This window comes from Camarhynchus parvulus, chromosome 5 (assembly GCF_901933205.1).
Source record: "Camarhynchus parvulus chromosome 5, STF_HiC, whole genome shotgun sequence".
Lineage (NCBI taxonomy): Eukaryota > Metazoa > Chordata > Aves > Passeriformes > Thraupidae > Camarhynchus > Camarhynchus parvulus.
In genome coordinates, this window is record NC_044575.1 from 51,366,734 (window position 1) to 51,394,401 (window position 27,668).

At 37.5% G+C, this 27,668-nt stretch overlaps 1 protein-coding gene across 2 annotated transcripts in view; it reads right to left on the minus strand.

The window, feature by feature from the left end:
- Positions 1–27,668, minus strand: part of CDC42BPB (CDC42 binding protein kinase beta) — a 91,996-nt gene that overhangs the window by 17,072 nt on the left and 47,256 nt on the right. The window contains exons 5-26 of one of the 2 annotated variants that reach the window (XM_030950442.1): positions 26,100–26,248; positions 24,059–24,152; positions 22,531–22,731; positions 21,418–21,666; positions 20,377–20,456; positions 19,235–19,401; positions 19,026–19,145; positions 17,059–17,192; positions 15,144–15,386; positions 13,483–13,593; positions 12,785–13,029; positions 12,497–12,602; positions 11,894–12,018; positions 11,044–11,149; positions 9,311–9,459; positions 8,565–8,659; positions 8,398–8,477; positions 5,764–5,853; positions 5,252–5,326; positions 4,740–4,845; positions 2,205–2,341; positions 807–946 (exon numbers count right to left, since the gene is read on the minus strand). In XM_030950442.1, the coding sequence (XP_030806302.1) occupies positions 807–946; positions 2,205–2,341; positions 4,740–4,845; positions 5,252–5,326; positions 5,764–5,853; positions 8,398–8,477; positions 8,565–8,659; positions 9,311–9,459; positions 11,044–11,149; positions 11,894–12,018; positions 12,497–12,602; positions 12,785–13,029; positions 13,483–13,593; positions 15,144–15,386; positions 17,059–17,192; positions 19,026–19,145; positions 19,235–19,401; positions 20,377–20,456; positions 21,418–21,666; positions 22,531–22,731; positions 24,059–24,152; positions 26,100–26,248 (3,002 nt within the window). The remainder of the gene's footprint in view (positions 1–806; positions 947–2,204; positions 2,342–4,739; positions 4,846–5,251; positions 5,327–5,763; positions 5,854–8,397; positions 8,478–8,564; positions 8,660–9,310; positions 9,460–11,043; positions 11,150–11,893; positions 12,019–12,496; positions 12,603–12,784; positions 13,030–13,482; positions 13,594–15,143; positions 15,387–17,058; positions 17,193–19,025; positions 19,146–19,234; positions 19,402–20,376; positions 20,457–21,417; positions 21,667–22,530; positions 22,732–24,058; positions 24,153–26,099; positions 26,249–27,668) is intronic. The other variant, XM_030950443.1, reaches the window with a different exon arrangement.

Below are 27,668 nucleotides of genomic sequence, written 5' to 3' on the forward strand. Positions count from 1 at the left end.
ATGGTATCTGGCTGAGTTGCTTCAAGCAATGTACTGATGGGAATGCTGCTATTTGCAATACTTCCACGTTCCTGCTCCCACTGCCAGCATGTCAGAGAGCTGACACTGACAGCTCCCAGTGAGTGAGAACAGCACAGCACTACTGCTGTAACCCCACTGTACTGCTGTCTGGAAAAAATATAAACCAAGGTGCTTGTGAATGCAAACTTGATATTCAACACAAGTACAAAGGTGCTGTAACATTAAAAGGTATTACGCTTTCTTGATATTTCCAAAAATTGAAATAAAAGAAGTTCCTTGGTTACTCTGATCAACATAAGTCTCAAATATTTGGTAGACAGTGTTCACTGGTTCAGATGGTTCCCCTTGAAGTAATAACTCTTGTTAAAAGGCAGGGTCAGAGCCATTTGCAGTGGAAATTAGTTGATGCTTTTCTGCAGACTACTTCAATTTTTCTAATATTCCTGAATAGTTATTGGCTATGGGATGATCTGTGACTCAATGTTGAGGTCAGAGTGCATGGGAAAAGCAATCTACCAATATACACTTGCTTTTTACAGGTGCAAATGGAATTCTAGGAAGGCTGTGAATACTGGTGATTGCAGTGTGAGGGACTGTAGTCACTTAAGTAATTTCTTGTTGAGCCAACTTGATCAGCCTAAACTAAGCTGCAGTTTAGGTACACAATACATGGATCTTCTTAGGCCACAGCTCTCAAAATCTTCTAATTTCTTGTGTACTAGAAATAAACACTCCTGTAAAGAAAACAGTAGAGAGGATTTCTACTCTGCCATAAAAATACAAACCTGAGATCCAAGACTTGACTTGCCACAACTCCAGGCTGGGTGGATTTTCCTTCAGGCACATCATATAAGAACAGTTTACAGTCACAGACAACTGCATAAGCTCTCTGCCACCCTTTCTTAACTCCTGTAGGCTTTGGGACCTGCAGGGAAATAACTGATTGCTTATTACATGTAAGCACATGAAGAAAACATAGAAAGCAGGACATTTAGAAAAGCTTATACTTAGACCAGTGGAATTAGAACACATTCTGCTTGTCCTTCAGAACAGGATGAAAAATAACAAGTAATCAAACAATCATTTTTCCTCTTTCAAGTTCAACCATTTTTTGTTACAGAGGCTTGTCCTGGGTTGACTATATGATGCTTTTATCCCCAATCGTCTCGTTTTGTTTATGCTGAATAAGTTTTGCACCTTTAAGACTTGTTGCAGAGAGTGAAGGGGGGAGAGAAGAAGCGTGCAGTTTTTTTTCAGACACTGCACTCACTCCCCCGCATTCCTCCTCCTGGACTGTGTTGTCTGCGGATGGACAGACAGCGGGACAGAGCTCTCCTTTGCTTTTAGTTAGTTTTAGCCAGCCAAGCCAAAGAAGTTCCCTGGACTGTGTTTTTTTTTTTCCTTTTCTTTGGATCTGTTCAAACCTGCTCTGGACTGAACACCCAGGGGAGCATCGGCAGCTGCACCTGTGGCCCGGTGGGTCTGGCCTGTGACATTTCCAGCACCGGAGGGACTGATCAGAGACTGAGTGAGCTGAGCTGCAACCCGGGAACGGGGGTTTTTCTCAGTTTGTCATCTCTTGGAGCGGCAAGGGGTTTTATTGTTTTATATTGTTTAGGTTCTATTGTTTAATAAACAGTTTTTACCCCTTTTCTCCAAGGTGGTATTTTCTCCCGGACCGGTTGCAGGGAGGGGCCGATTGAATTGGCTTTCCTAGAGGAGCCCCTTTGGGGATTCTTTCCCAAATTTGCTCTAAACCAGGACAAGGCTTTATACAAGACTTAATATATTTTTTAATATATTAAAAAATATATTAAGACTTGTATAAAGATATTAGGTTTGGATATTCCACCAACACCAAAATGGTAGGACAGTTTAACTTTTGTATTATGTTTACATCAAAAATGACAGAAATTCTTTCTTAAACCATTCTTTTTTTTCCTCTTGTTGCTTATGAACATTGTAGCTACTAATCTACTGACCTTCAGCTCTTGTAGTAAAACCAAGTGTTTCTCCCACATCTAAAGCAATGAAGGTTAAATAAGTTACACAGATGGCACACAAAGCCTTAAGGCTTTAGCACTATTTAGGAGATGTGTTTAAACATACTTATAAGGTCCAAGCTGTAGAGCTGTAAGTGAAGCTAAGTACTCTTCTCTTGTCCAAGAAGAAAAGATTGTTACCTTGACATAACCTTTGTAGGCTGTTCCTATTCCTCTTTGCACATCTACTCCAAGAGGCCTTTTGGCTTGTTCAGGGGGTATAGGGCAGACCTGAGGTGCACTGTCCTTGCAGGAAACATGGCATGCAAATGAACACACTAAGTACAAAAGAGAAAATTCACAGTAAAATATGTGTATGAGTCAATCATAACAGGTGATTAACATAGTCTACACTCAGCAAATTTATTAATCACACTGAAACTGGCAGTCAAATATTGCAATAGCTCAATATGCTGAAAAAGTGAACACACCTAGATATTGTATGAGACTCTCCAAAGTGTTTTCATTTCCTCTTTTTAGCCTATTATATTCATAAAGTGCAGGAACTGAGTCAACATTTAAAGGAAAATGAGTTGGGCAGCCTTGCTGGTGTTAAGCACCAACTAACCCAGCCACAGAAGAGAAACAGTATTAATAAAGAAGGAATAAAAATTAGGGTAGTGCTAATAGGTGCTTAATTTGATCCATGTATGCAAGAACACTGCAAAGACAAAGTAAAACTAAACTGATCAAAACCCAGAAAGGGTTAAACTATTAAACACAAGATATAGACATAAATAAAGCATAAATAAAGTAGAAACCAGGGACAAGGACTGAAATACTGCATGATGAAAGAGCCACATATACCTATTGCCCAGAGTTCCAGTAAGTTCAAATAAAGAGCAAACTAGCATTGAATGCTTTCTTACTATTTACACCACTTTGTGCTGCACCAGCAAGGCACAGAGGTCTTTAGGTCTTGTCTACAGAGCACTTCACACAGAAGCAGTACACAGAAAAAACTCCTAATACATGCCATTTCACATGAGACAGACTACAAGAACTGTGGAACGAGTTCATGTGTTATATCATCTGGCCCACAGCTTAGGGGTGAGATCCTTCTGCTGAGATTTTGCTTTGTTTGTCCCAGCTACCCTGTTTCTACCAGTAGGCTTGGGAAGGCAGGAAGAGAGGGGCATGACACTCTGAGCTGTCCTGTGTTTCCTCCTAACCATATTCTCAGAAGTGGGAATCTGGCAGATATCCTAGGTACATCTTGTTCTGTAATTCTGAAGTTTCAAAGGATTAAAAAAAAAAAACCAAACCTGGAAACAGCCTGCTTCTGCTACAGCCACAGACAGGGCAACAAACCTCCTCATGATGCCTGAGGGAGGAGACAGCCAGAGGGGGCAGCCCAGATCAGGTTGCCTGGCTTGTTCTTCGAGCTACTGTCTGCTCCCAGGAGGGCAGGGGTTACCAAACAGTCATACCCACAAAGTACTGTAGGTGCTTCTCAAGATCAGGTAATAAATTCAGCTCTTTGAGGAGGCATCATGATTATTTGGGACTGTGGACATCAATGCACACCAGTTACAGAATAGGGAAAATCCAAAGCATAGAATCAGTTCCAGTCTTCTGTAAGTGTAGCTGTATTCTACCATAGTCTCCAGGATTAGAAAGAGGAGGAATTGGGAAATGCAAGTGATTGAGAGGGGAACGTTTGGCAAAGTTTTGTTCTATTGGAATCATCTCTATTTTTATATCAATGTGATTTTAGTTTTTTCTGTAGCAATCAAGAACTGCGGTAGATTGGGCAAAATGGAAAACTAGCAATGCAGAGCTTAATCAAAATACATAAGACAAAAGAAGAGCGAAGCCCCTAGCTGCACTAAAGGAAAAAGACAGTTTCAAGCTTGCAAGAAGAGATGCAAAACAAAAGCTCAGAACTGTCAGCAACCCGAGACAAAAGGCAGCCCCAGGGCAAGTGCTGGCAGAGTGATAGGTTCTCCTGGGGAAGAACTGCCACCAGAAAATCTGCCAGGAAAAAAGCCCTGAAGGGCAGATGAGGCAATCTACATGTGACACTGAGGGTGTCAGTGGAGAGGCTGCCACTAGCAAGAACTAAGCCAGGCACAGAAATCAAGTTACTTATACTGTAGTATGTATACTACATGAATTTATGGCCTATTTAACTGAGCTCATGTGTCTAATCAATATACAGAAAGTATTTTCAAATGAAAATACCTCCATATACTTGAAAATGGAATTCAGTAGCGATACATGCATCAGAGAAAGCATTTTAAATAAAACTAATGGACAGCAAGACAAGCTACAAGCCAAATAGTACAGCAAACAGTCCTCCCAACATATTGGGTTTATGACCAGAATAGCATAAAATAGACATAATCAGATTCATGTCACCAGATCATTCCTGCAGTTTTCTCTAATACAACAAAAGAAACCAATCCTGTCTTCCCTACCCCCTCCCCTGCACTATAACAGCACTAATGGTAATAGAATTAATTAACAATATACGAGGAAACCACTTCATCATACATCATCATTCTTCTAAGGAGACTTCAGGAATATGCTATGATTGAACAGAAAGGAAAATCATCCAGTGGCAGCCACCCCTCTCTTTCATTCCCTCCCCAAAGAAATGGTTGTCTTAAAATACATTGGGATGTTTTTTTTGAGGGGCTTGCTGAAAATTTACAAGAAGTTTCACCAACTCACCGTCACAGGCATAACCTTGTCGAACTAATCCCACCATGAGAGAGGTGCAATGACTACACTGAGTGGGGCTGGTGAACGACTTGATATTGAGCTGGTGAGCTTTAGGCTGAAAGATACATTCAGGATAAAAAATAACTTCATTTTCTGGACTTGAGTAATGCAAGCACCTCCCTCCACCACCCGCCAGTATATCAGTGAGTACATTATGAAGCCTGGGCTTCTTTTATATAAGTGCATCTTGTACCAGGTGCTGCAAGACAACAGTAACAGTTTTATTTCCGACTCCAAAAGACACTCAGATCCAAAACTACAACCACGTTTCCATGTTTTGTCATCCCCTCCAACAAAACAAAACCCACTGATGTGCATGTGGAAGCATTTGATTAAAAACACAGACCTAACAAAAACACAAACATGACAAACCCAAACAGGACAAGAAAACACAGAGGGCTAATTTATAAATGATATTTTTTCCTTTTTTCTTTAGAATAAGGTTAGCACAGTCCCCCTACCTTTGGTACAGCTAGAGAAATGGACTGAATGGTGGGGGAAGGAGCAGCAGGCATCCTCTGAAGCCGAATTGGTTCCTGAATCACAAGAAATTGTAATTGAGCAAAATAAGGCTGCAAGAATTTGTTTTAAGATTGGGGTGGCAAAGCTTATTGTTCTGATTTTTTTTTCCTTTTTTGAAAATTATCAAAAATTTAATCATTGTAAACATTGCCATTCTGATTTAATAGAAACAGATTGTGTTTTAAAGCACTCACAGGAAAGCCTGCACACTAACAAACAAGCAGCAATACAGAAAACATGAAAATGAGGTACATCAACATACACAAAGCCAGCGAAAAGGTTTCATTTGCAACTGTCCTCAAAGCAGGTGCAATTAACACTGAGACATTGCAAATATGCAGCATTCAATCCTGCTTCTTCATAATGAATGCTGCAGTATGTATTTATCATGAACAAGACAGAGAGACTTTCTGGTGAATTACTCTCCAGGGTAAAATAACGGGTCTCTTACTTCTTGTTGCTGCTCTGCAGTTACAACTGAAGTAGATGGTGAAACCTCTGACTTGGAACCCTGCATTTCCTGCTCACTAATAGAGCTGGTCTGCAAAAGGACAGCAAATATGTTACATTAGATACCACATATCTGATGAAGTGTCCTTGTGTCAACAAAATGGAAACAAGACCCGGTGCTGATTTCTATATGAAGTACACATACATTTAACATCCACTCTGAAAAAAGATCATTCCTCAAAACAAACCCTGACACCTGATGGAAAAGCTGGAAGTACTGAAATGCAAAATCTCATAGTAAACAGCATAAATGCTCTAACAGCTGCATTCTCCCAGCAAGGCTGTGTCTAATCTCTTGCTTGCAGGTATGGAATGATGTTTGAGTAGCTTGGCAATCATCCCTAAAATAGCTGATTTCTCATGGTAGCTTACTACACTAGGATTTTTCTAGCATACAGAAGCCAGCAAACCTGCCACAAGAAAAAATCTTAAAGTAGTAATACTCAATCTTTTAAAAAGTTGTTTAAGAATGATTGGCCTCTGTCATTAAAAGAATCATGTCTAATTAATCACAGTGTCTTAAATTTCACTAACATTTAAAGCTAGCATCCATTACAAGCTATCTATTAATTTCACACTTAAATTAGCAACTACTAATTGCCAGCACAAGGGGGAAGTATGCTACAATTGCAGAGCTAAAGCAGCTGGGTGTGGAAGTAGGATTCTGTATTACTGTACTCTCAGGACATCATGAAAACTGTGATTAACAAACATGAGATTAGACTTCACATCAATGATGTAATTAGCACTAAAGGCAACAAGTAATGAATCACTCACTTCCCAGCCAGTTTAGACAGGAAGACATCTCCAGTTAGCTCACTCAGTTTGTTCAGATACTTGCTATTTTTGTTTTGTTACAAATTGATTGGAAGGGCTGGGCCATTTAAGATCAAATTGCACAATTATGTAATATGAATAATTTCAAAATACTCTGTGATTCAGCTTTAGCTATATAGTCAAACTATAAAACAGTAAGCCTCAAAGAGGTTTAGTGAATTAAGTTACAGAGAAATTAAGGAAGCAAAATATCTAGTTTTAGAGGGCCATTCTTACTAAGACAGATCACAACAAAATAAGGACACAAAACTACTAGCAAAAACTTACTTCTTCCCAAAAGGCTAGCAGAGAAGATGTAGACGAAGAAGAAACAGAATCCTTTGTTGTAACAGATATGAGGGATAAAAATGATCGCTTATCACCCACAGGAAAACTTCAGACAGAATACTAGTTGACTAGCTAAATAAAATTTTATATGGCCAAATGAAACTCATTCAAACTAAATTAACCCCAAAGCAGATGATGCAAAATATCTTTGTAAGTACATGTGAAAAAAAAAGTTAACGTAAGTTATTAAGCACGGTATCAGCAATTTTAATGTAATTCATCAGAAAATGCCACCTGCATTTCCATAGAGAATATGTATTTATTTCAGGATCCATCAAATGGAACCTTATTTAGTTATGGGCTTGATATTTTACATGTTATTGTTTTACATCTATCTGGTACTTTTTAAAACAATGTTTTAAAATATCAAGGTCAGTAGGTAAAAGCTAGCATTGAGAAAGTAGCATGTATCATGCTTCTCTCTCTTCCCTCCTTGCCACACATAGAGCACATCTTCCTGCTTCAATAGAAAGGCAGCATAGACATTTTATGACTAGGAACAGCAAAGATACAAACTGTATGAAAATATCACAGCATGTCCATAGGCTTTTTTGTTTTTAGCAACAATGACAATAAGAAAAAAAGAAAAAGAAAAAAGAGAGTAGACATCTCAGATAGAAAACCTAACCAGACTGATGAGGTTTTAACCTGAGCCCCTTTAACTCCACTTCATCAACAGATTGTTTCAGTTCAAGCCCTTGGTTTTATCCTAAACTGTCTATGCTTTGCAAAACAAAATTTAAAAAAACCCAGAAAAATCTTCAAGGATCAAGAGTTCATGAAGTAAGGAAATGTGATTCAATGTTGCATTTAACAGCTGCTTCCTCAGGGAATGCACAAATCATTTAAAGTGAAACGCCTACTTGGAGCTGTGATTTGAATGATTTGTTTTCTAAGGATCACAGGGTGTGTCATGATAAAATTATTATACCAACATCTGTGGGTCCTCTGATTCTCTTCCCAGCTCCTTCTCCTCTAACCACTACATTAAGATCTGGAGCCAACAATTTTACAAATCTGTTTAAGCACTCCTTGAACTGTGTGAACACTTTTCCTTGTAATAATCAGCATCTTCCAACTGCAAAGCATTTAAGTCCTTATTTGTAACAGGGTGTGCCAGCATTTAAAAAAAAACTCTGAATATATTTCATTTAGCAAATGTTTGAGATTAACCTAAACAAAGAAGCTAGAATGGGAAATAATTGAACTTCTGAGAATATTTCCCAGAGGTGCCAGCTTCTCTACAAAATGCCAAGCAAACTGAAAACTACTGGGCATCCAATTTTGTGCCACGCTGATTTGGCTAATATGCAAGATACCAATCTGCCATACAGTGCCTAAGAGATATTTTTACATATTAAAAATATAATTCTGTTATCTCATTTTGTAGTTATTTTATGTAATAACTCACTCTGAAAGTCAAATCACGTGCAAGAGGAGAGGTGTTGAAATAGTCAAAAATGGAATCTTGAAAGTCCGGAAGTTTGAGACCTAGAACCAAAAGCAGAACAGGCTTAGCTAAAAGGCAACATCACAGGTTTTGTTAGAACTCTGTTAGAACACAGTAAATTTAATTACCTGAATCTGTTCTGTATTTTTCTTCCATTTTTTTCTTCAAACCTTCCATCTCTTCCAACAGTTCTCTATTTTTTGCTTCTGATTCCTTTAATTTACTGAAGTAAAAAAAAAAGATCAAAATGTAATCTGAAATGTCTCAAAGGCAGGAATGACAGTACACAAGGTTGTTAATTTCTGGTCCTACATCTCAAGACTTTCAGAAAATGCCTTTTTGTTTGTTTGTTTCTTTGTGATTTTTGGAGGGTTATGTTGGGGGTTTTTGAGGGGCATTGGGGTTTTTTTAAGTTATTTTTGTTTTGAGGATTATTAATTTTACTTTTCCTCTGAACAGATACCTCATTACTTGACTAGATTTTTAAAACTGTACTTAAGACTTCAGCTATCACCGCAAGTACCTGCCAAACAAAATTATTCTAATAGTACTTTGACTTTTAATTCCCAAGAACATGTCTAACTCTCCAGTTAGTTAAAGAAATGGTAGTGAATTACTTTTGAATTTGCTCTTACACCTTTTTTTTCTCAGATGCCCAAGATTTTCACTTACTATAGCAGTGAAGTGTTTACTTGAAGGAATTTTTACAGTTCTCATTTGACTATGTAAAAAATGCATAGTCTGTAGAATGGGATGCTTCTGACAGAGTCCAATATCCCATGCACAAGGAGCCATTTTAAGGAAGTTGCTGCTATTCTAATCAGCAGTTTAGATCAGCACATTAATCCCCAAACAGAACCAAAACCCTCATTACCTTTCAAAAGATATGTTTGCATCTTTAACTTTCCGTAGCTCTTCTTGAACCAGTTGTTTGGCACGAATTTCTGCATCAAGGGCTGACTGTAATTCCAGCCTTGCTGACATGTCCAACTTCTGACTGCGACGCACTTTCCAAAGGGGATCCTGTTGCAATAAGTTACTGAGTATTACTATCAACTGGCTAAGGATATTTCTGTTCTTCCCAAAGACATAAATTAGCTTTCACACTTGTTCAGAGAATGCTCTTTTAATCAGCTATGGACAGCACACTTGCTACATGAAAATTAGTCAATAGTCAGTGTTCATGACACAAAATGAAGTAATGAGCTACTTCATTATTGGTTACACCATTAACACAATATGGTGAAAACCAAAATGCTGGATCATTGAGCATGGAAGTCAGACAGAACCCACTGGAAATGACTAGTTTTCACAGTGCAATCTAGAACTGAGTGTAAAACTTGTACAGTGATACAACAGGCTTTCAAAGATGAGATGTCAACATTTAATGTAAAACATACTAACATAAAACATACCAAGAGTAGCAAAACCATGAGAAGAAAAAAAGGAAGAAAGAATATTGCGTCTTGAGATGCCCAAGATACCTGAAACATTTGCCTAAGCAAGTCTTATGCTTGCTAAGTAGCATATGCTATATAAGCTACTATACATCTAAGATATGCTACATACATACAACATATGGTATACTACATACATACACCATGCAATTCCTCCCTACTACCCCAAAAGCCAATATTCTGAGCTTTTCCAGACATTTTCCAGTGTGGACTATGTTTCTGAAATTCCCTAATGACTACCTCTCTAGTCATAAATGAACCTGTAAATAATAGTCATGAAAACTGAGAAGCACTTTTTATGTTGAGAAGTAACTGCCTTAGTTATAATATAAAGAACAGACAGTGTTCTTTATTCAGGGAGCAGCTAAGATAAAAATGCAAACTGCATTTCATCCAATCTTTCTTCCTGTTAAACCTCTCTATATTATAATATAGTCTCCTGATGATGCAAACAAATGTCAGCTCACAGACATAAAACTTTCTCTTATTCCTTCATATTCAAAGGTTTGGAAGGGGTGGGTAATTTTTCATGAGCATAAACCAGCAGCAGATGGATTCTGGATGGCAGACTGGTGACTGGCATTAGTGGGGATGTGGGCTCCCATGCCAAGCTGCAAATGGTTCTTTCTTTCCTTATGCAAGTGTTTTTCTCTTTGAAACCATACTCCTTTATGAGAGCTCTTCTATTAAATTTTGGGGGATTCATGTTACTACTGTATGGGAAAATTATGGCACAAAGGCCTCGTTGTTCTGCATGTAAATAAAGCCATATTCTCTGTGTGTCCCTAGTTTCTATTGGTATAAGCCAGATAGTATTTTTTTTTTACAGAAGAAAACTTACTTTGTTGTCTCATGGTAACAGCAATTATTCAATTGTGCATAACATGGTAAGGTGTATTTCTGTATTCCCCTTTGATGGTTTAAGTTATTGTTTCTTTTCTCCTCTGTAATGTTTAATATCTGTGATGGCAGATACTAGTATGAAACAACTGCCCCCTGTAATGACCAAATTCTGATCAGATTACCTAGTTGGATTTGCAAGCAGTACCTAAAAACTATAAGGCAGAGCAGATGATTAATTATCTTTAGGTACAAAAATGTAGCTTCTCAGACATGCCCAGAACATCCTGAATGTTTCTTATTTCCTTACCAGTGTTCGTGACCCCAGACTGGAACTTCTCAGCGATTCCAGTTCCTCTGTCATCTTGGAAGCTAATGCTTGGAGATAGCCACGAGCATCCTTCTCATCACTTACCCTGTTGTGCAATTACAAAAACCCATAACTTAGCAGTTTCATGGCTCACAGCACCAAATACTGTACCACCAAATTATCAGAGTGTCTGTGCTGGGTTTAGGGACATAACAGGAATGAACAGAGCAGGGAAAACTCTCCCAGCAACAGAAAACTGAATACATCCCAGATTGCCTGCCTTAAATTTTTCTTTTATCTGATTTTCTTGATTGTGGCAGTTGCTAGGGAAACTGAAACCTCCCTTTTTCCATTAGCAAGAGTTCTGTAGAGATTTGCTGTTATATGAAAATTATCTGCATATTACTTGCTCAATTTTTGTAAGGGCTACCTTCCAGTCCTTTTTGTTTTGCAAGCTGAAATTCTTGCACACAGCTTGCTAGAACAGTGAATTATATAGGGGAGAAGACTGGAAGTACTAAGTGCTCTAGTACAGCTAGTGAGGTTCTATATGTTAACACTGACCTTTTAAATCTTCACCACTTTCTTGAATGGATTTATCAAAATATTCCAAATTGGATTATTTAACAATCATTTTAGAGACTGAAGAAAGTTGACACCCTGACTCTGCTTTGTACTTGTTTCAGTGGCATCTGGCAATTTTAACAAAATCAGCACTCAGAAGTACCTTGCTTTTGTTGGTCTCAGACACAGACAAGGCCTGGCTATACATTAAAAAACTAAAAAAAAAAGCCAAGCAGTACTTGAGAAGTTGAAAGTGGCCATATCTGGATTTCTAACCAGCACATACCATTGAATGATTTCTGCAATCTGGGCTTCCCAGTGAGCAACAGACTCCTTCTTTGCTGCTAGATCTTGAAGCTCATCTTCCAGCTGTCTGTTCTGTGCTGTTAGCTTGTCCACGAAGGAGCAGAGCTGAAACAAGAGGTTAGTTTCACTTTTTATATATGTGTATGCCTACACACCTTTAGAATCTGAACAAACGACCACCCTGGGCTATCTAGACGGGCTTCCTTTTTGTGAAACTATCAGTTCACATAAAATAATTTAAAACAAAGGAAAATAAAAAAGCAAGTGTAGAGGTCAGAGAGGAATAAGGTTTAACTGTAAACCACCAGGAAGGCAGGCAGTGTGTGTCAGTGATTCCCTCTCTTTGCAGCCTTCATGAATAATCAACAAGAGTGGTGTCCTCTTAATTTTGGGAATCAATCCCCCAAAGAGCAGAGTAGCAAGATGCTAAAGTTACTATGTAGCCAAATCTCTAATATTTATATGGCAAAAATGAAGTTTCTAAAATTCTGAATACTCACAGATCCTGTTCTGATCAGTGAGTAGACTACTTCAACACCAGAGACTAATGAAGTAAGAATTATATGTTTCCTCAAATAATTACCCTCTCATTTTCTGTTGTTAGCTTTTTGTTATCTTCCAAGAGCATAGATCTTTCACGCTCGTATTTCTCCTTCATTGTTCCTACTGCTTCCTCCATTTCACTGTGCCTAAAGAGAAGGGCAAGAAATAGAAACACACTGTCACATTGCTGAACCTGTAGACTGGGATTTTCAAAAAGGAATAAACAGAGTTAGGGTGAAATACCAGCCTGCACAGGCGCCCATGCAATGCAATACATATACACAACAAAAAGAAATCCATAGTGAGGGGAGCATACCCAAAAGCTTACCTCTCTCGCTTTGTTTTCTCTAATTTATCCTTTAATATCATGATCTCTTTCTGGAGTGCAAGCTGATGGCTCTCTGAATCATGTACTTCCTTTTTCACATTTTTTACTTCCAAAACATGTGATGCTTCTCGGCGGACCAACTCCTCTTCATAAAACAAGATTTTCTTTTCCAGCTCAGACTTAACTTTGGAAAGCTCCTGCTGATGTTCCAGCGTGGCACCAGCTGCCCGGCCTCCCTGCTTCAACTGCAAAACAAGAGGAGAAGCCATCAGGGAGAAGCTATGATCTTTTTATTTTGAGTATATTCTTAAAAGTCAGAATTGTCCAGTTGGTGGCATTTTGGAAAAATTTTTATTTGGCTACCGAGTGATTTAAAAGGTGCCTGTCCCCAAGCATTATAAATGACTGCTCTGCTTACATGACCCAAATAAGGGGTTGAAATGGCTTGCAGAGGTAACAAATTTGGATCACATTAGTTGACTAACTGCTTACAAATTATATAAACTGAGTATTTTCAAGACATTAGTACCCAGCAATTAAAGGCTTTCAAGCAAAAAAGGCAAATAAATCTGGATGGGTTAGGTCAGATTTCTAGTAGGGCTGCAGTTTTTAAGTCTCCCACTGGTATCAACAGTTGAGTAAGCCAAATTATTGCAGCTTCTAGGCCATGAGTAAATATTTGTCAAAAAACATGTAACCTTTAAAGCTTCCAGTTCATTTTCCAGTTGTTTGGAGAAAACCTCGCTGTGCTCACGGAGCTTGCGTTCTTTTGATGCTTCTGCTACAACTTCTTCAAGTTGGGCTTCCAGCTGTGAAGAGTCATTTTAGGTCATTTCAACACAAGATAACACTATCTGGATCATTCATTTCCTTTCCTCCATACGGCCCAGCAGCAAGTTTTACTTATTTCTATTTTAAGTTACACCACTATAACAACCATTTCAGAATGTCATGATAATTGTTTTGCCTTCAGTGATTCAGGCATCCATCTGTCACATGCAGAGAACTATTATTTTATGACTCTTTGTACTGATGTGAACTACATCAAGCTCATTCAGGGATAACTGCACAGCTTCTATTACAGAAAAGAGAAGGAAATGGCACTAGAAAGACACTGCAGCTGAGAAAGAGAAGTCTCCCACATTTACAGGTCAGCTCCACGGTTCAGTATCTAAGTAAGGCAGCTTAAAAATACCAACCTTTAAACCAAATTACTGCAAAACACTTTAAATATGAGCACTGAATATTTTTACTTTGCAATTATGGAACAAAATAAGCTCGATCATCCATTTATTGACTTCAGAAAGCTTATCAGAAAAACTATTTAGATTCAGTGGCAACTAAGGCAACTGCTGGAATTCAAGCAACAGCAGCACAGTTTCATACCCTGACAGGAAAAGTAAGATTTGTTTTTCTATGTTCAAATTAAAATAGCAAAGCTGTTTTTAAAAGGATTGTACTTAGAACTGTAGGACAAGATAATGAACTTCTAGACTGTGCTCTGAATAGAAGATTGATACAACTGTTATGAAAGGGAGTACAGAGGAATTTTTAAGAACAAAGACAGGAGATTTTTAAAGCTCTGCATGAAAGTATTTCACTGCATTAGCAACAACACTTGAATGCCTGCTGCACTCTGCTCTAGAGATGAGATGCCCCACCAATTCATCAATTCCTAGTTGACTATCATATCTTGTTCGTGGAGAAAAGCCTTAGAAACTTCATTATCCGCTACATTTTCATAGACTACCCTTCAATTTGCCAGAGGTTTTCTAGCTTATAGCTATTGAATTTCTCTTCTCTTTCACCCAGAGCATGCAGAAAACATTATGATTTTTCAGTAATTAAAACACTCCAGATTAACCACAGAAATTTTTTCTTATGTTCTCTTCTGGCTTTTCACTTCATCTTATGGAAAACTATAAACTGCCTAGAATACTAATTGGAAAGCAGCTTGCTTAAAGATATTACTCTTACAATGACTTAAATACAGAGGAAGGAAAACCATGTATTTAGTTTTGTATCACTATTCCTCATTTCAGCTGAAGAGAAACATTCAGTTAAAAAAACAGTGAAGTCAGAATACTCCAACCTCAGAACACTTGAAGACATTCACTGAGCTTTATAGGCTTCAAGCTGATATGAGTCTACAAGAATCCAAACACCAGAACTAATAAACTGGGCATACAGCAAGAATACTTTCCTCAAGATTCAAATCAGTCTGAGTGCAAATAAAACCCCCACAAAAACCCCCAAAACACACTCCCAGTTTTTCCATACAATCACACAGGAGGTACAGGGTAAGCAGCAGCTGAGACACATGTGTGCTAGCTATTTTATTACTATTTTATCAAGCTACCTCTTTTCTCATCTTCTCTGATTTTCGGACGTCCTGGCGCAGAGCATCGATCCTCTGCATGCTCACTTCCAGCTCCTCCTCTTTGTCGCGGAGTTGCCGGGACAGCTTCTGCTTTTGGGAGCGCAGGTCCCCCATCCTCTCACTGAGCTCAGAGAACTCCTGCACAGCCAGCTTCCTTTGTTGGTGGGCATCCCTCAGCTCTTTGGACTGCATCTTTAATCTCTCTGAGGCTTCTACAAGTTGCTGGTTTTAAAAAAACAAAAAGTAATTTGAACTCCATATATTCTTTCCAAGAAGAAACTGGACCTACATAAGCTTATTTTGACCACCTCATGTAACTACTACAGATTTCTAATTCTTAATTTACACAATTGCTTAGCTAGGCAGCTGCAGTGACATACAAAGACAGCCATTACTCTGCTTCTAGTGGGGCAGCTCCAAAGCTACCTTTGGTATCCCAGAAGTCTTTCTTATAAATGTGACTACACAAGGACACATCACTTCCAAATAACTTGATTTTACATTACCACCATGTACCTGCACATTTGTAACCTTGTTTAAAGGAATGCTTCAGAAGACAGGAGATTCAGGAGCAACATCAAATACATTGTACTAGCACTGAGGGGGCTGCAGCAAATGTGAGATTTTTCAGAAAACTGAGGAAGATTCCTTAACACAACTTGTGAAACCCTTAATACTTTAACTGAAAGTATAAAAACTATTTTCTATACGGAAAGTAGTTCACAAAAATTAACAGGATTAAAATACAAATGGAATGTTTGACATAAAATCATTTGAGAGTTGGAAGAAAAAATAAGAGCAGAATGACACAACAAAATAAATGTATACTGTACAAGGGAATTCTAAAAATTTCTGCCATTAGTAGGAGCATTGCAGGAAGATTAAATTCCCAAAAAGCATGTGCTCAGACCAGAAGATCCACCTTCTCTGCTACTTATACACTCTGGCAAATAATCCCTACTGGTGATTAATAGATAGAAGAGAGATTGTCAAATTCTAGTGTGGAAACAGCACAGAAATTCTGGCCCATGGATTACTTTTGGATCCATATGAATGCTCAGGAACAATATGGCTGGTAGACTTTTGCAAAACTAGTTATTCCAATACAGGTAGCTTTTTAAACTACTATTGAAAGTGGTAGGTAGTATATGCAAATCCCTATTTACTTTACTACAAAATATGATGCTGACTCAAAACTGAAATACTGCTAAATTTCAGGAAGCAATAATAAGCAAAGATAATTTACACAGTAGCAAATAACCTTGATGATTACATAAAAGTCATCATTAACCTTGAGCAATAATTAACCTTTCGGTATAAAGAAAGAGTAAATGGGCTCTTTCAATGAGCTCTGCTAACTTCTGTGCAAAGATCCTTTTCCCCTAAATAGATAGGTGTACCCCAAATGTCACCAGCAGACCCTGGTGTCATGTGAACCGACCTATGGTCAAAAACCCCTAATTCTGCCAGGGACACCAGCCAGGTGTCTGCTGGGGCTGTTTCCTCCCTCATCATTCCCCTGAAACTGGAAGAATAGAGGAGAATAATACTTGTGCTCCGATCCCTTAACAAGTCATTTAAAGGCTCTGAAGTCTCTCTTGATTGCCTCAGACTTCTACAGAAACAGTTAAGAATAATTAAACAGCTTAATTAAAACCATTCTTTAGGCGTTTGTTTAATCTACCAGAACACATTTGAAATAGTAAGCCCATCAACTTCCAAAAAATAAAAGTGTGATACTTTGGAAAACTACTGTACTGCTGAACAGGTTCCCTAACATCTCTGCATCATTTTAAAAAGCAGCACTTAAAACACTAGCATTGCAATCACAAAGTAACTGTTCTAGAACTACTTTACATAACCATTTAAAAAGTATCTATCTTTTGATCAGTACCTTATGAAGGTCCTCCTTTTCTTGCCTCAGTACTCTGCACTGCTTTTCTAGTCCTTTCAACTTGTGTATGGAGTCTTCATGTTCTTGTCGAAAAGCCACTGCATCCGCAAGCTGTGCCTCCAGTTTACTTATATCTGTAGATAAATACATATTAAAGGTGACTGGTCCCAAATTAACACCAATAATATAAGCCAATTACTCATGCAAATTGGCATAACTTTGCTTGGAAAATCAATTTCTTTCCTATTCTCACCATTTTAGACTGTTTAAAGTAACTTTGGGATATTGATACCTCAAAATAATTTTATTTTTCTCAGCCCCAAAGATTGTGATCTCTAATGGAAAAAGCCTTAGCAAAGGCTTTGTTTTGTTTTCCAGGAATGCAACTTCTATCCCTAGAAAATTGTAAAATAAACTTGAAATGTTCCAATTCCAGTTCTAGTAATGTGTTTCCTAAATAGTTTTCCTTATGCAACAAAAAGGGAACAGTCATTAGTGCATCCAGCAAGACAAGCAAGGACTATTTATTTTCTAGATAAGAACTAATGAATAGTTTGGGAAAGAAATACCATCCTGCACAAGGTAACCCGGAGACCTGACTGACCATACTCCTGGCAGCTTCTTCTCACTTTGCTTTCAAAGTGAGAATCAAATAAACAAATCTGCTTTGAAATTATTGGTTTTAAGTGCAAAACACCCAACATAGCCACCTTTACATACTCCTGCTCAGTCTTACCAATTCTAAGAAAATAAACTGCCATTCTCTATTCGGTTTTAATTACCACTTCTACTAAACAAATATGTAAGAAATTTCACAGGGAATAACTGTCTCACTCAAGTTCCACTGGTATCTATGGCAGAACAGGAAAATGGACCTAAGTATTCAGGATCTCAAGCACTGTTATAATGCTTGAAGTATTATTCCTTCCCTCACTTCAGAACAAACTTCCTCCCACCCTACATGAACCAATGCCACTTCTTTTTAAATAAGAACATACTGTTAGAATTTATATTTAACAGGACATCATTGGTAGAAGAACTAGATAAACCTGAACCCTTTGCAAAAGCAGAGCATTAATCTAACTATTGTGACTCAAACCTAATTTCAGAACACACAAAACTAGCTTTTTTTGGGAAGATAATCTGTGTAGGAGAACAGAGCTGATTTCTGCCGTGCATACACCTACAAAAAAGGTATATTGTCAAATGAAATCAGGAAAAGATATTCTAAAAAAATCAGCATCAGCAACTTAGCATCTGAACTCGCAGTATACAGGCCTCTATAAAACCCTCAGCCAAGTCATTAGGATTCAAAACTACCACTTTGTTTATCGCTGATTCCTACTTAAAAATTAGGTGCTAACAGGAGGTTTGCATGGATAAACTAATAGCATTGTCAAGCAACAGATTTTCAGTGATATGGGTGAGTCAGTCTTCCCTCAGGACAGATGCCAGTATTTGTTTTTCTGCAATGCTCAGTGCTTCCTAATTAATGCATCACCAAACACAGAAACACAAAGGGAGCAGAAGCTCAGAAATATTTAAATGTGAACTACTATTACACATCTCCCATCTACTCCTTTATGTTACTAAAGAGGAACCAGACTTCTACCTCCTGTCTCTTACACCTGCCTCCAAGTAAAACCTCTCCAACACAATACTCCTCCCCAAACGGAGGAGTAAGAGAACAGGATCTCCTGAGATTTTTAGGGAAACAAATATCACACAAAATATTTAACTAAATCCATCCACACAATCCATCACACTCTGGACTTCCCATGCTAGTATGTGTTATCAAGCCAAACAAGTGGAAGAACTAGTTAAGCACTCATCTGGAAAGAACTGAAATCCCTCTTATTATTGAATAAGGCTTTAAACACTCTTTGTTTTTTAAATCGCCGAGGAACATTAATTCTACTTATTGCAAAATAAATTGCATTACTATAATTACCATGCCAGAGGCTTACCTGTTAATTTGTTCTTCAACCGTTCAATTTCTTCATTTAATTTTTTAATCTCCTTATCACGGCTTGTATTTGCTGTAACACACACTGGACCTTGGAGGTTCTGCACTGTCTGTGCAGATTCTTCAAATACAAAAAGAAAGGAAAAGATTTTCAATAGAATATATTCCAATGAGCAGAACTAAGAATCCAAACACAAATAAACCACTAACCTTGTAGTTTTCTGTTCAAATCCTGCTTTTCTTGCTCTAATTTCCGTATTTTCTTTTCATAGCCTTCTATTTGTGAAGTGTTCTTTAAGTCTCGCTGTACATCCGTGTCTTTGGTTACAGTGTCAGACTGCAGCATGCTCTTTAAAGTGCCTCTATCAGATAAAGAGCTGAAAAGAAATACATAAGTTAGGACATTTTAATAAATACTCACAGCGGTCTATAGCTGGGACATGCTGGGATTCCACCAAATATGCACCTTAAATTTACAACTACAATTAGTGCAGTAATTGTTACTGTAGAGACAATTCTCAGGGTAAAGTTATTACTCCCTAGCTACTGTGCATGCTGCTGGAGAATTAAGATACCTGCATGGCAGGACTTCAATGATGCAGAAATACCTTGACTTCACAAACTGCCTAAATGACTGAAAATGTTAATTCTCCCATGCCAAAGGTTACCTGGCAGAAATGGAAGTGGGTACCTGCTTTCAAGTGTACATGCACTGAGATAGCTGAGGGACAACCCCAAAAGTTTACTTTAAAGCATGGCAAAGATTGATTTAACTTGATGTTTCACATGATCTCACTGTGAAAAGAATGACATACACGTTTTGGATTCATGGGTAACAAATCCCAGCAAAGAGAAATAATGGAATAACAAAGAGGTCAGAATACCCTAAGATCAGAGACAAGCATATGTTTGAGATCTCTGAAGTCAGATGGAGGCCATTCAAAGATATGCAAATTGAGCCACTTTGTCCATGCTCAGAACCCTCTGTGTTAACTTGGTCTACCAGCAGGACAGTGGAGCAATGAGATAATCCTGAACCATTCCTGGCAGATGTTCAGTGTGGACAAGACTTGCTCTCAGCCTCTCAATGAAGGAATTGCAATTGACACATCTAATCCCTTAACTTTCTTTCATTTCAAATACATAAAATATTAAATACAAAAGCACCTAATCTTGGCAAACAGGATCAAAATATGCTCAGACATTAGAAAAAAATAAACAAGGAATAAAAGTTGGGCCACATGTATACCTATGTACATCAACCTTTCTATATATTTATAAAAATGAGAATTCCCAGGAATCAGCTGCCTTTGGGAAACAAGTTTTCTTTATAAAACATATCCTTTGCTTACCTGTCAGTTGTGTATGTAAACCCAACGAATGGCAAATGCAATCCAGAAAAGCCTGTATGAGAACTTGGTGGCACCACTTCCTGCATGAAAACAATGTGCATGAAAACCCAAGAGAGAACCCATACAGAGTGAAAGGCATTTCATTGAGCCTCAACAGCTAAAAGAGAGACAGCTAATGGAAAGATTTTTCTTAATACACCAACTGACAATTGGCAGTTATGCTCCACTGCCCCTGGACAAGCTTTATTTCAGATTAGGTCGCCTAATAGAATGACTTGAATTTCGGAGCCTCTTGAACTGGCACTTGAAAGGGCAGCATTTCAACAAGTTCAAAGCACAATGCAGCCAGTAAAAGGAAACCCAAAATTTCAAGTTCCCAATTAAAAGTGACCTGGCACCAAAATGCATGCTGTTAGTCTTAGTGTTTTAGTTAACTGTCAGACATGCAATCAAAAAACGTGCCAAAAGCTCCCAGTTTCTTGAAATACAAACCACTGAAAAAATTACCACAAAAACTCTCTACTCCTCCTGAACCATTTGTAAACTACAAGAAATAGAAATGGAGGAGTGCAACACCAATGTTCCCTACTCCAAGAACCACCCTCCTGCTTCTTAAGTCAGTGGGGAAGTAGCAGGATGAGTACTCTCACTTGACACAGCTGTGCTTGCAAGCTACACAGAGAATACATGTGTATTTGTAAAGACAGATTTTTTTTTCACCTTTGCAAAAGCATAAATCCAAATACTAGCTCCCTGCTAAGGCAAACTGAAAGGGCAACTAAGAAGCTTTTTTCCCTACCTAAACATGTTTTAACTTTGACCATGTAACAGTAATGCAGTCTGGCAAGTACTACCACTTAAAAAAGCAGCTCATGATTTCTGATAACACAAAATGCCAAGAGATGAAAAACTTGAATTTTTCACATTTGGAGTGACTTATTTTTCATCTCTTTATTCATGTTGAGGTAAGTTCTCACTACTGCCTTACAGCGCAGCAAGGATGCATACTTCCATTAGTAATATCTAAAAATAAAGACTCACTGGATTTCTTAGTACATCATCATCTACATCAAAGTTGGAGGTGTCAGAAGGACTGCTGACTTCTGGAATGTAAGGTGCTTCTAGGTTTCGGATGTTATCCCAATTAAGTCCTTCAAAAAATGCATGAGATTTAAAATCCTCTATTCCATTCTGTCCCAGCCTACGCTCCCTGCTGCAGATAAGTCTCTGAATAAGATCTTTTGCTTCTTCAGATACATCTGTAACATGGGATGGAAACTGAAATCGTTCCTAGAAAACAAAACAAACAGAGAAATTTTTAGAGAAGGAATTAATTCCAAAACTTAAAACTGTAGTTCCAAAAAAAACATTAACCACACGAATAAAACTGGAAATGAATAGTCAAATATTGTTCTAGTTACAGTGAGCAATGACAGAGCACAATTCAATACATTCAATGACAGATTTTTTTGTCTTAAATTTGATTTCAAGTACAAGAAATCATTTTTCAATTTCTTGAAAACAGATCTGTTTGATCTGTGATTACAATAACTCTGTTAGGCAAAGCAAACTTTTTTTAAAGACACATCAGGATTTTTACACACTGCAATATATTAAAGATCATACAATAAAGACAGACTGGTATTCTTAGTCAGAGGTCCACTGATCTCCTGGAGATTAAATTAATTTCAACTCTTAAAACCCCATGATGGTAGTCAGTTCTTTATGTCGTCATATTTAAGAATGTATTTTTCTAATATACAGCTTAAATGCCTGTATTTCTTACCAAATATAATCTACATTTAGAAAATATTTCTATTCATAAACAAACATAAGATCTAAAAATTGTAATTACCACTAACAACTGAAATTACTCTAGGCTGAAGAAATTGGAGTAGATTTTAATTTTGATTTGTGATGACTGCTTAGATTTTCCAACAAGAAAACCAGCATTTAGAGAAAGATTTCAATTTGTCAAAATTAAATTTCTGGAGTTCAGAGAAGCAAGCTTCCTAAAACCTGAACCAACAAACCTATATATTAATCTAAAACACTGTGAAAAAGCAAACAACTATCATCACTTCAATATCCTTAAGTGCTAAGTTTTTCTGAAAACACAAACTCAGAACACAAGAGATTTAATATAGTTCTTACTTCATGATTCATAATCTTCCCATAGGTTTCCACCAGTGACTCTGCATAGAAGGGTGTTTCACCATAGAGCATTTCATACATGCAGACACCCAGTGACCACCAGTCACACTCAGGCCCATATTTCCCCATTCCATCTTCCATTGCTTGCAGTATCTCAGGAGAGATGTAGTCAGGAGTACCCACTGCTACTGATGACTGTACCTTAAAAATAAGGCAAACATAATTCTCGTAAGTTTCCAGTTTTTCTCAGCAACTGTTTTACTCAAACACTACTATTTTTGACAGAGACACCATGACATGGTTCTGGAGAAGGAAGACATTCATAAATTCACAGCAACATAATAAAGGAAATATTAAGCAAGTAACAAAGACTGCAAAGATTAAGTCCCATTCTACTGCTACATAAAATCAGTTGATATGTTTTATTCTGAACAGAGTAGAATAAAACATATAATACTGTGAATACTGGCGAAATAATACTGTGAAAGCAGAAAGAGAAAATATATTTTTCCTTTGTGTTGGTTTATATTTTAAAACTGCAATTTGCTGCCCAGAACTTGAAATGAAAAATGAGTAAGTAGGGAGATCAGGTCCTACCCCTGAATTTTATAGTTTCATTTGAAGATCATAGAACAAATTTCCTGGGTAAGTTTTAATATGGCAGAAATCAGTCAAATGTTTATTGCCTAATGTGCAACTGGATGTACCACAGGAATAAGGTGGAGAAATTACTCTGTGCACAAGTAGCAGGGAAGCCCTGACCATCAGGGCAGACTAATCTCTAGGAGTATGTTCTCAATTCTAATGGCTCTTTCATCTACATTTTTTATGGTAAAGCTTTGACAGACATTTTATGACTAAAGAACATCAACAAGATGTGAGTTTGTGCCAAAACCAGTGAACGATGCCATACTTTGGCAGGACTGGCACCCCTGGAAGTGCCCTAAATGAGGCAAAACAAACAAAACCTGTCACAAGCAATTCAGCTTTTAGAGGTAAATCCAATCTGCTGCACAAGATGGCCAATTACCACCAGGTTGCTGTTCCATTTGTCAAAGGCACATAAAACAAACTGCTTATTAATTGTAGAAACAAGACAACCATTTAGGTTGGAAAAGACCTTTAAGATCATTAGGTCCAGCTGTTAACTGAGCACTAACAAGTCCACCTAAATCGTGTGCCCAAGTACCACATCTACACATCTTTTTGATACCTACAGGGATGGTGACTCACCCTACCCCCTTGGACTCAAATGGTTATTAGAAGAAAAAGTGAAAATCAGAAAAATATAGCAAAGGATAACTTGAAAAGTTAGCAGCCTGTAAAATAAGGAGATGAAGATTTCAAAAACTCATTTAAGTATGTTGAGTATTTCAAAAACTCATTTAAGTATGCACCCTCAATTTTTAGTGTGTCAGAAAGTTCATAATCTATCACATCCCTGATGATGTCTAATCTCTTTAAAACCAGGAACTCACTCAGAAGGTCCCACTATCAGCAACCTAAATAAATGTAGCTTCATACATACTGTGCCATCTTCACTCATTTTCAGACAGGACCCAAAGTCTGCCAGTCGTATGTGGCCGTTCATGTCCAAAAGAACATTATCAGGCTTTATGTCCCTGTTATAACAGATAGCAGTGAAAGGATTTAAACATACAGTATTAGCTCTGCTTGTAGAAATTAATCTTGCATCAAAATAACATAGAATCCTACCCAATGATGTAAACTCTTTTTGGTACTATTTATGACTCTCTCCCCCTGACCAACCTTAAAGCCACCAGTTTTGTTGCACCATAAAATCTGCATTTCTTTTCAAATGTGAAGTACCAGATACTACTACATGTGTTGAAAAACTTCAAAACTCCACAACACCTTCAGTTTAATCTTTGAGAAGACAACTAGAATTAGCAGGAGTAAACAAAAATAAGGTGCTCTAATACACCTTGCAACATAGATGTGGAAGCTGACAATGGCTGAGTTTTAAGGTGCTGAATTCCAGTTTCACACTTGACATTTGTGAGAAAAACTGAGAGATTTAACAAAGGGTCCTCATATATGTAAAAAGCCTGCCAACTTGATACATTTTTCCAACACAAACTTGACTTAACCTTTTTTAACCAAGGGCTAATGCTCTGAAATTAATTACTGAAATGTCACTAATACCGCTGCTCATTAGCAGTATTAATACAAAATAATAAATGCTAATCTATGCCTGTCTACATTAATTTAAATGTTAAATGTGTATTTGCTTGTCATAATACATAAAAATACGTGCTGAGAAAATTGGACTATGTCACTGTGCTTCCCCAAAAAACAATTAGTAATTCTGCATTGTTAAACTTATTCCATACATTTCAGTTCCAGATATTGTCAACATTCCACGACCACAAGTCAAGCTCAGTAGTTGCAGGGGTCTATAAAAACTAATATACAACTATACACTGATTTGTTTGTTTTCTAAAGAACACTGCTCACAGTGGCACTTGCTGCAGGAGCCAATCTGTGCTTGGCATGCAGATCTCACTTGCCTCAGGGACCAGCACTGCTGCTCAGAAAGGCTTAATGCCTCCTCTCTGAGCTCCACTATCTCCTATCTGCAGCTAACAGGTCATATAAGCCCTTAAAGGGTCCTTGAAACCCTCTCCAAAGCAATCATGCTTCCTCCTCATCCATTCCAGTTGCCAAGCAGTAATTTCTTGGGCACTGGCACATGTCCTATTCAAAGCACGTGTTCTGGCCACAGAGCCACACGCTGCTACTGCCACAACAACCTGCATTCAGCCCTGTGAAAAGATGTAGCTGCTCAGTAAGTCAGGCCACCTTCCTTGGAAATTGGTGCAATGGTGCCTCTGGTGAACTTCTCTGAGGCTGTAACATTTTTAAATCCCCAAATATTGTCCACATTCACTCACAAGAGTTTTAGAGAGTTTAAACATCTTTTCAAAACAGCAATTGAAATGCAAACAGAAGAGTTCAAAGCATTATAGCTGAGAATCCCTGATGCTTTTTGAACTTTAACTCTACAGATACTACCAACCACAATCTAAGCTGACTTGATGGTAGCCACTGATTCAGAATACACATCTTGTGTGCAAAAACAATTAGAACAGCACATGCCCACCAATTAGAAAACCTGTTAGAGGATGATCTCAGGTAAGTAGATGCACTGATGTTATCATGGGCTTACTGTGCATAAATTTTGCAGAATGCCTAAACCTCTGTAGAAAGTTCAAACCATTTCAAACTGCTTCAAACTTCTAGGTTGCTTGGACAAAGGCAGATAAATATTTATTAAGTGAATTGAGAATAAGTCAAGAGCCCTGATTAAAAATAGAACAGACTTTAAAAGGTTAGTCAGATAAATGTCACTGCTTCTGATACCAATCCATCAAAACTTGATATTTAAAATAAAGTAGCTTATACAGCTATTATACAGCATAAAGTAAACATGTATCTACAGTAGTTTGCTTTTGGCTACTGTGTGCATTTGTATACATAGCAGTAAATTTGGGATTAACTTCAAATAACTGTACCTGTATATTTTGCCAAATGAGAAGGTATTTTACCTGTGCACATAATGCAGCTCATGTATGGAATGTATAGCAAGCACCATTTCACCAATGTAGAACCTAGCCATATCTTCAGGAAGCTTGTCTTCAAACTTACTGAGAAGTGTCAGCAAGTCACCACCAACATAGTAGTCCATCACTAGATACTGAAAATAGAGAAATAAAGCAATCAAGTACTGAGAGACAGCTGGCAAGAAAAAAAAAATAAAGTTCATCAGTTAACCCCTGAAAAAAACCCTTTCACTATTTTTTTCTGTGCCTGTGGAAAGCAGTCAAAATTAGTGGTCTTCTGTTTTACTTTTATTTACTTAGTATAAAAAGGTATCATATTCCTTTATTAATCATAGTAAGAAAGGCACATCAACATTTAGTTCCTATGATAAAAAAACCCAAACAAAATATGACAACAACAAAGAAGTAAATCGAGATGAGTTTATTTCTGTCTTAACTAGTATCACAAAGAAAATCATCTAATATCACCAAAACAGATGTTATCTACTCTTAAACTGAAAATTTCCAAAGGACAATGAAAGGAAAAAAAAAGTATAGTTGAAATCAATATTTGATGCAGCTTAGTTGAAAATATACATTTTATTACTTTTTTAGTTATGGTACCATTTCAGTACTACTCATTGCTCCTGAAGTGGCACTTATCACATCAACATCTTCAAATACTCATCTTGGCACATTCCACATCATGGAAGCATAACACAGCTGGCAGGAGTCTGATGACACTGTTCATTACTATACTATACATGGATGCCATAACAAGCCAAAAGCACTGTCAAGCCAGAGGCATTTAAGTGGGAAATTTAAAAGTCAAACATTAGTGTTCTTTTGAATGTGTTTCAGTGAAAAAGTAAAGTTTCCTAGGCCAATCAGGCACCATCCTATCCATGGAAAGGACCAATACTGACGGGGTGACATGAAAGAAAAGGACTCGGGCATGCTATTTGTTTCTCATACCACAAAACAAGGATTATGTTTGAGGTATTTCTTAGCAATATCCACCTAAATCCAAACCATCACTTCAAGTATAATGACTTCATCTAGTACTACCAGTCTTGAGCCATTTTGTTCTATGTTTCCCAAGATGATTTGATATGTGGTTTTAAGACTAACTTGGCTTATTTTGGAATTAAGTTTTCAAAGCCATCATCTTATTTTTCTCCTCAAAATAAAGTGACCTAAAATCCACTCTCCCTGCCACAGATTCATCTTCCATGAGGGAAACAAATTAAAGACAGAAATGCAAAGAACATGAAGTGTAACACCAGCCATTTCCTCACTATCTTTTGGATTAAAACAGTGACTCCAAAAGCCACAAGTTTTGATACTTTTCTCTATTTTATTCAAATTACTGCTTAATCTGATAAGCAAATTGCATCATTATGTTGAAATCAATCTGTGGGTATTGCTCCAAGGAACTTTAAACATGTACTGAGCACTGTACACACTCAACACTTATGTTTGAAAACAAAATGCTACAGACAGAAACCATCAGTCTTCTAAAAGGGATATTATCTTGAAGTATTTTCTCTCAAATTCAAGGCAAAGAGGCTTTAT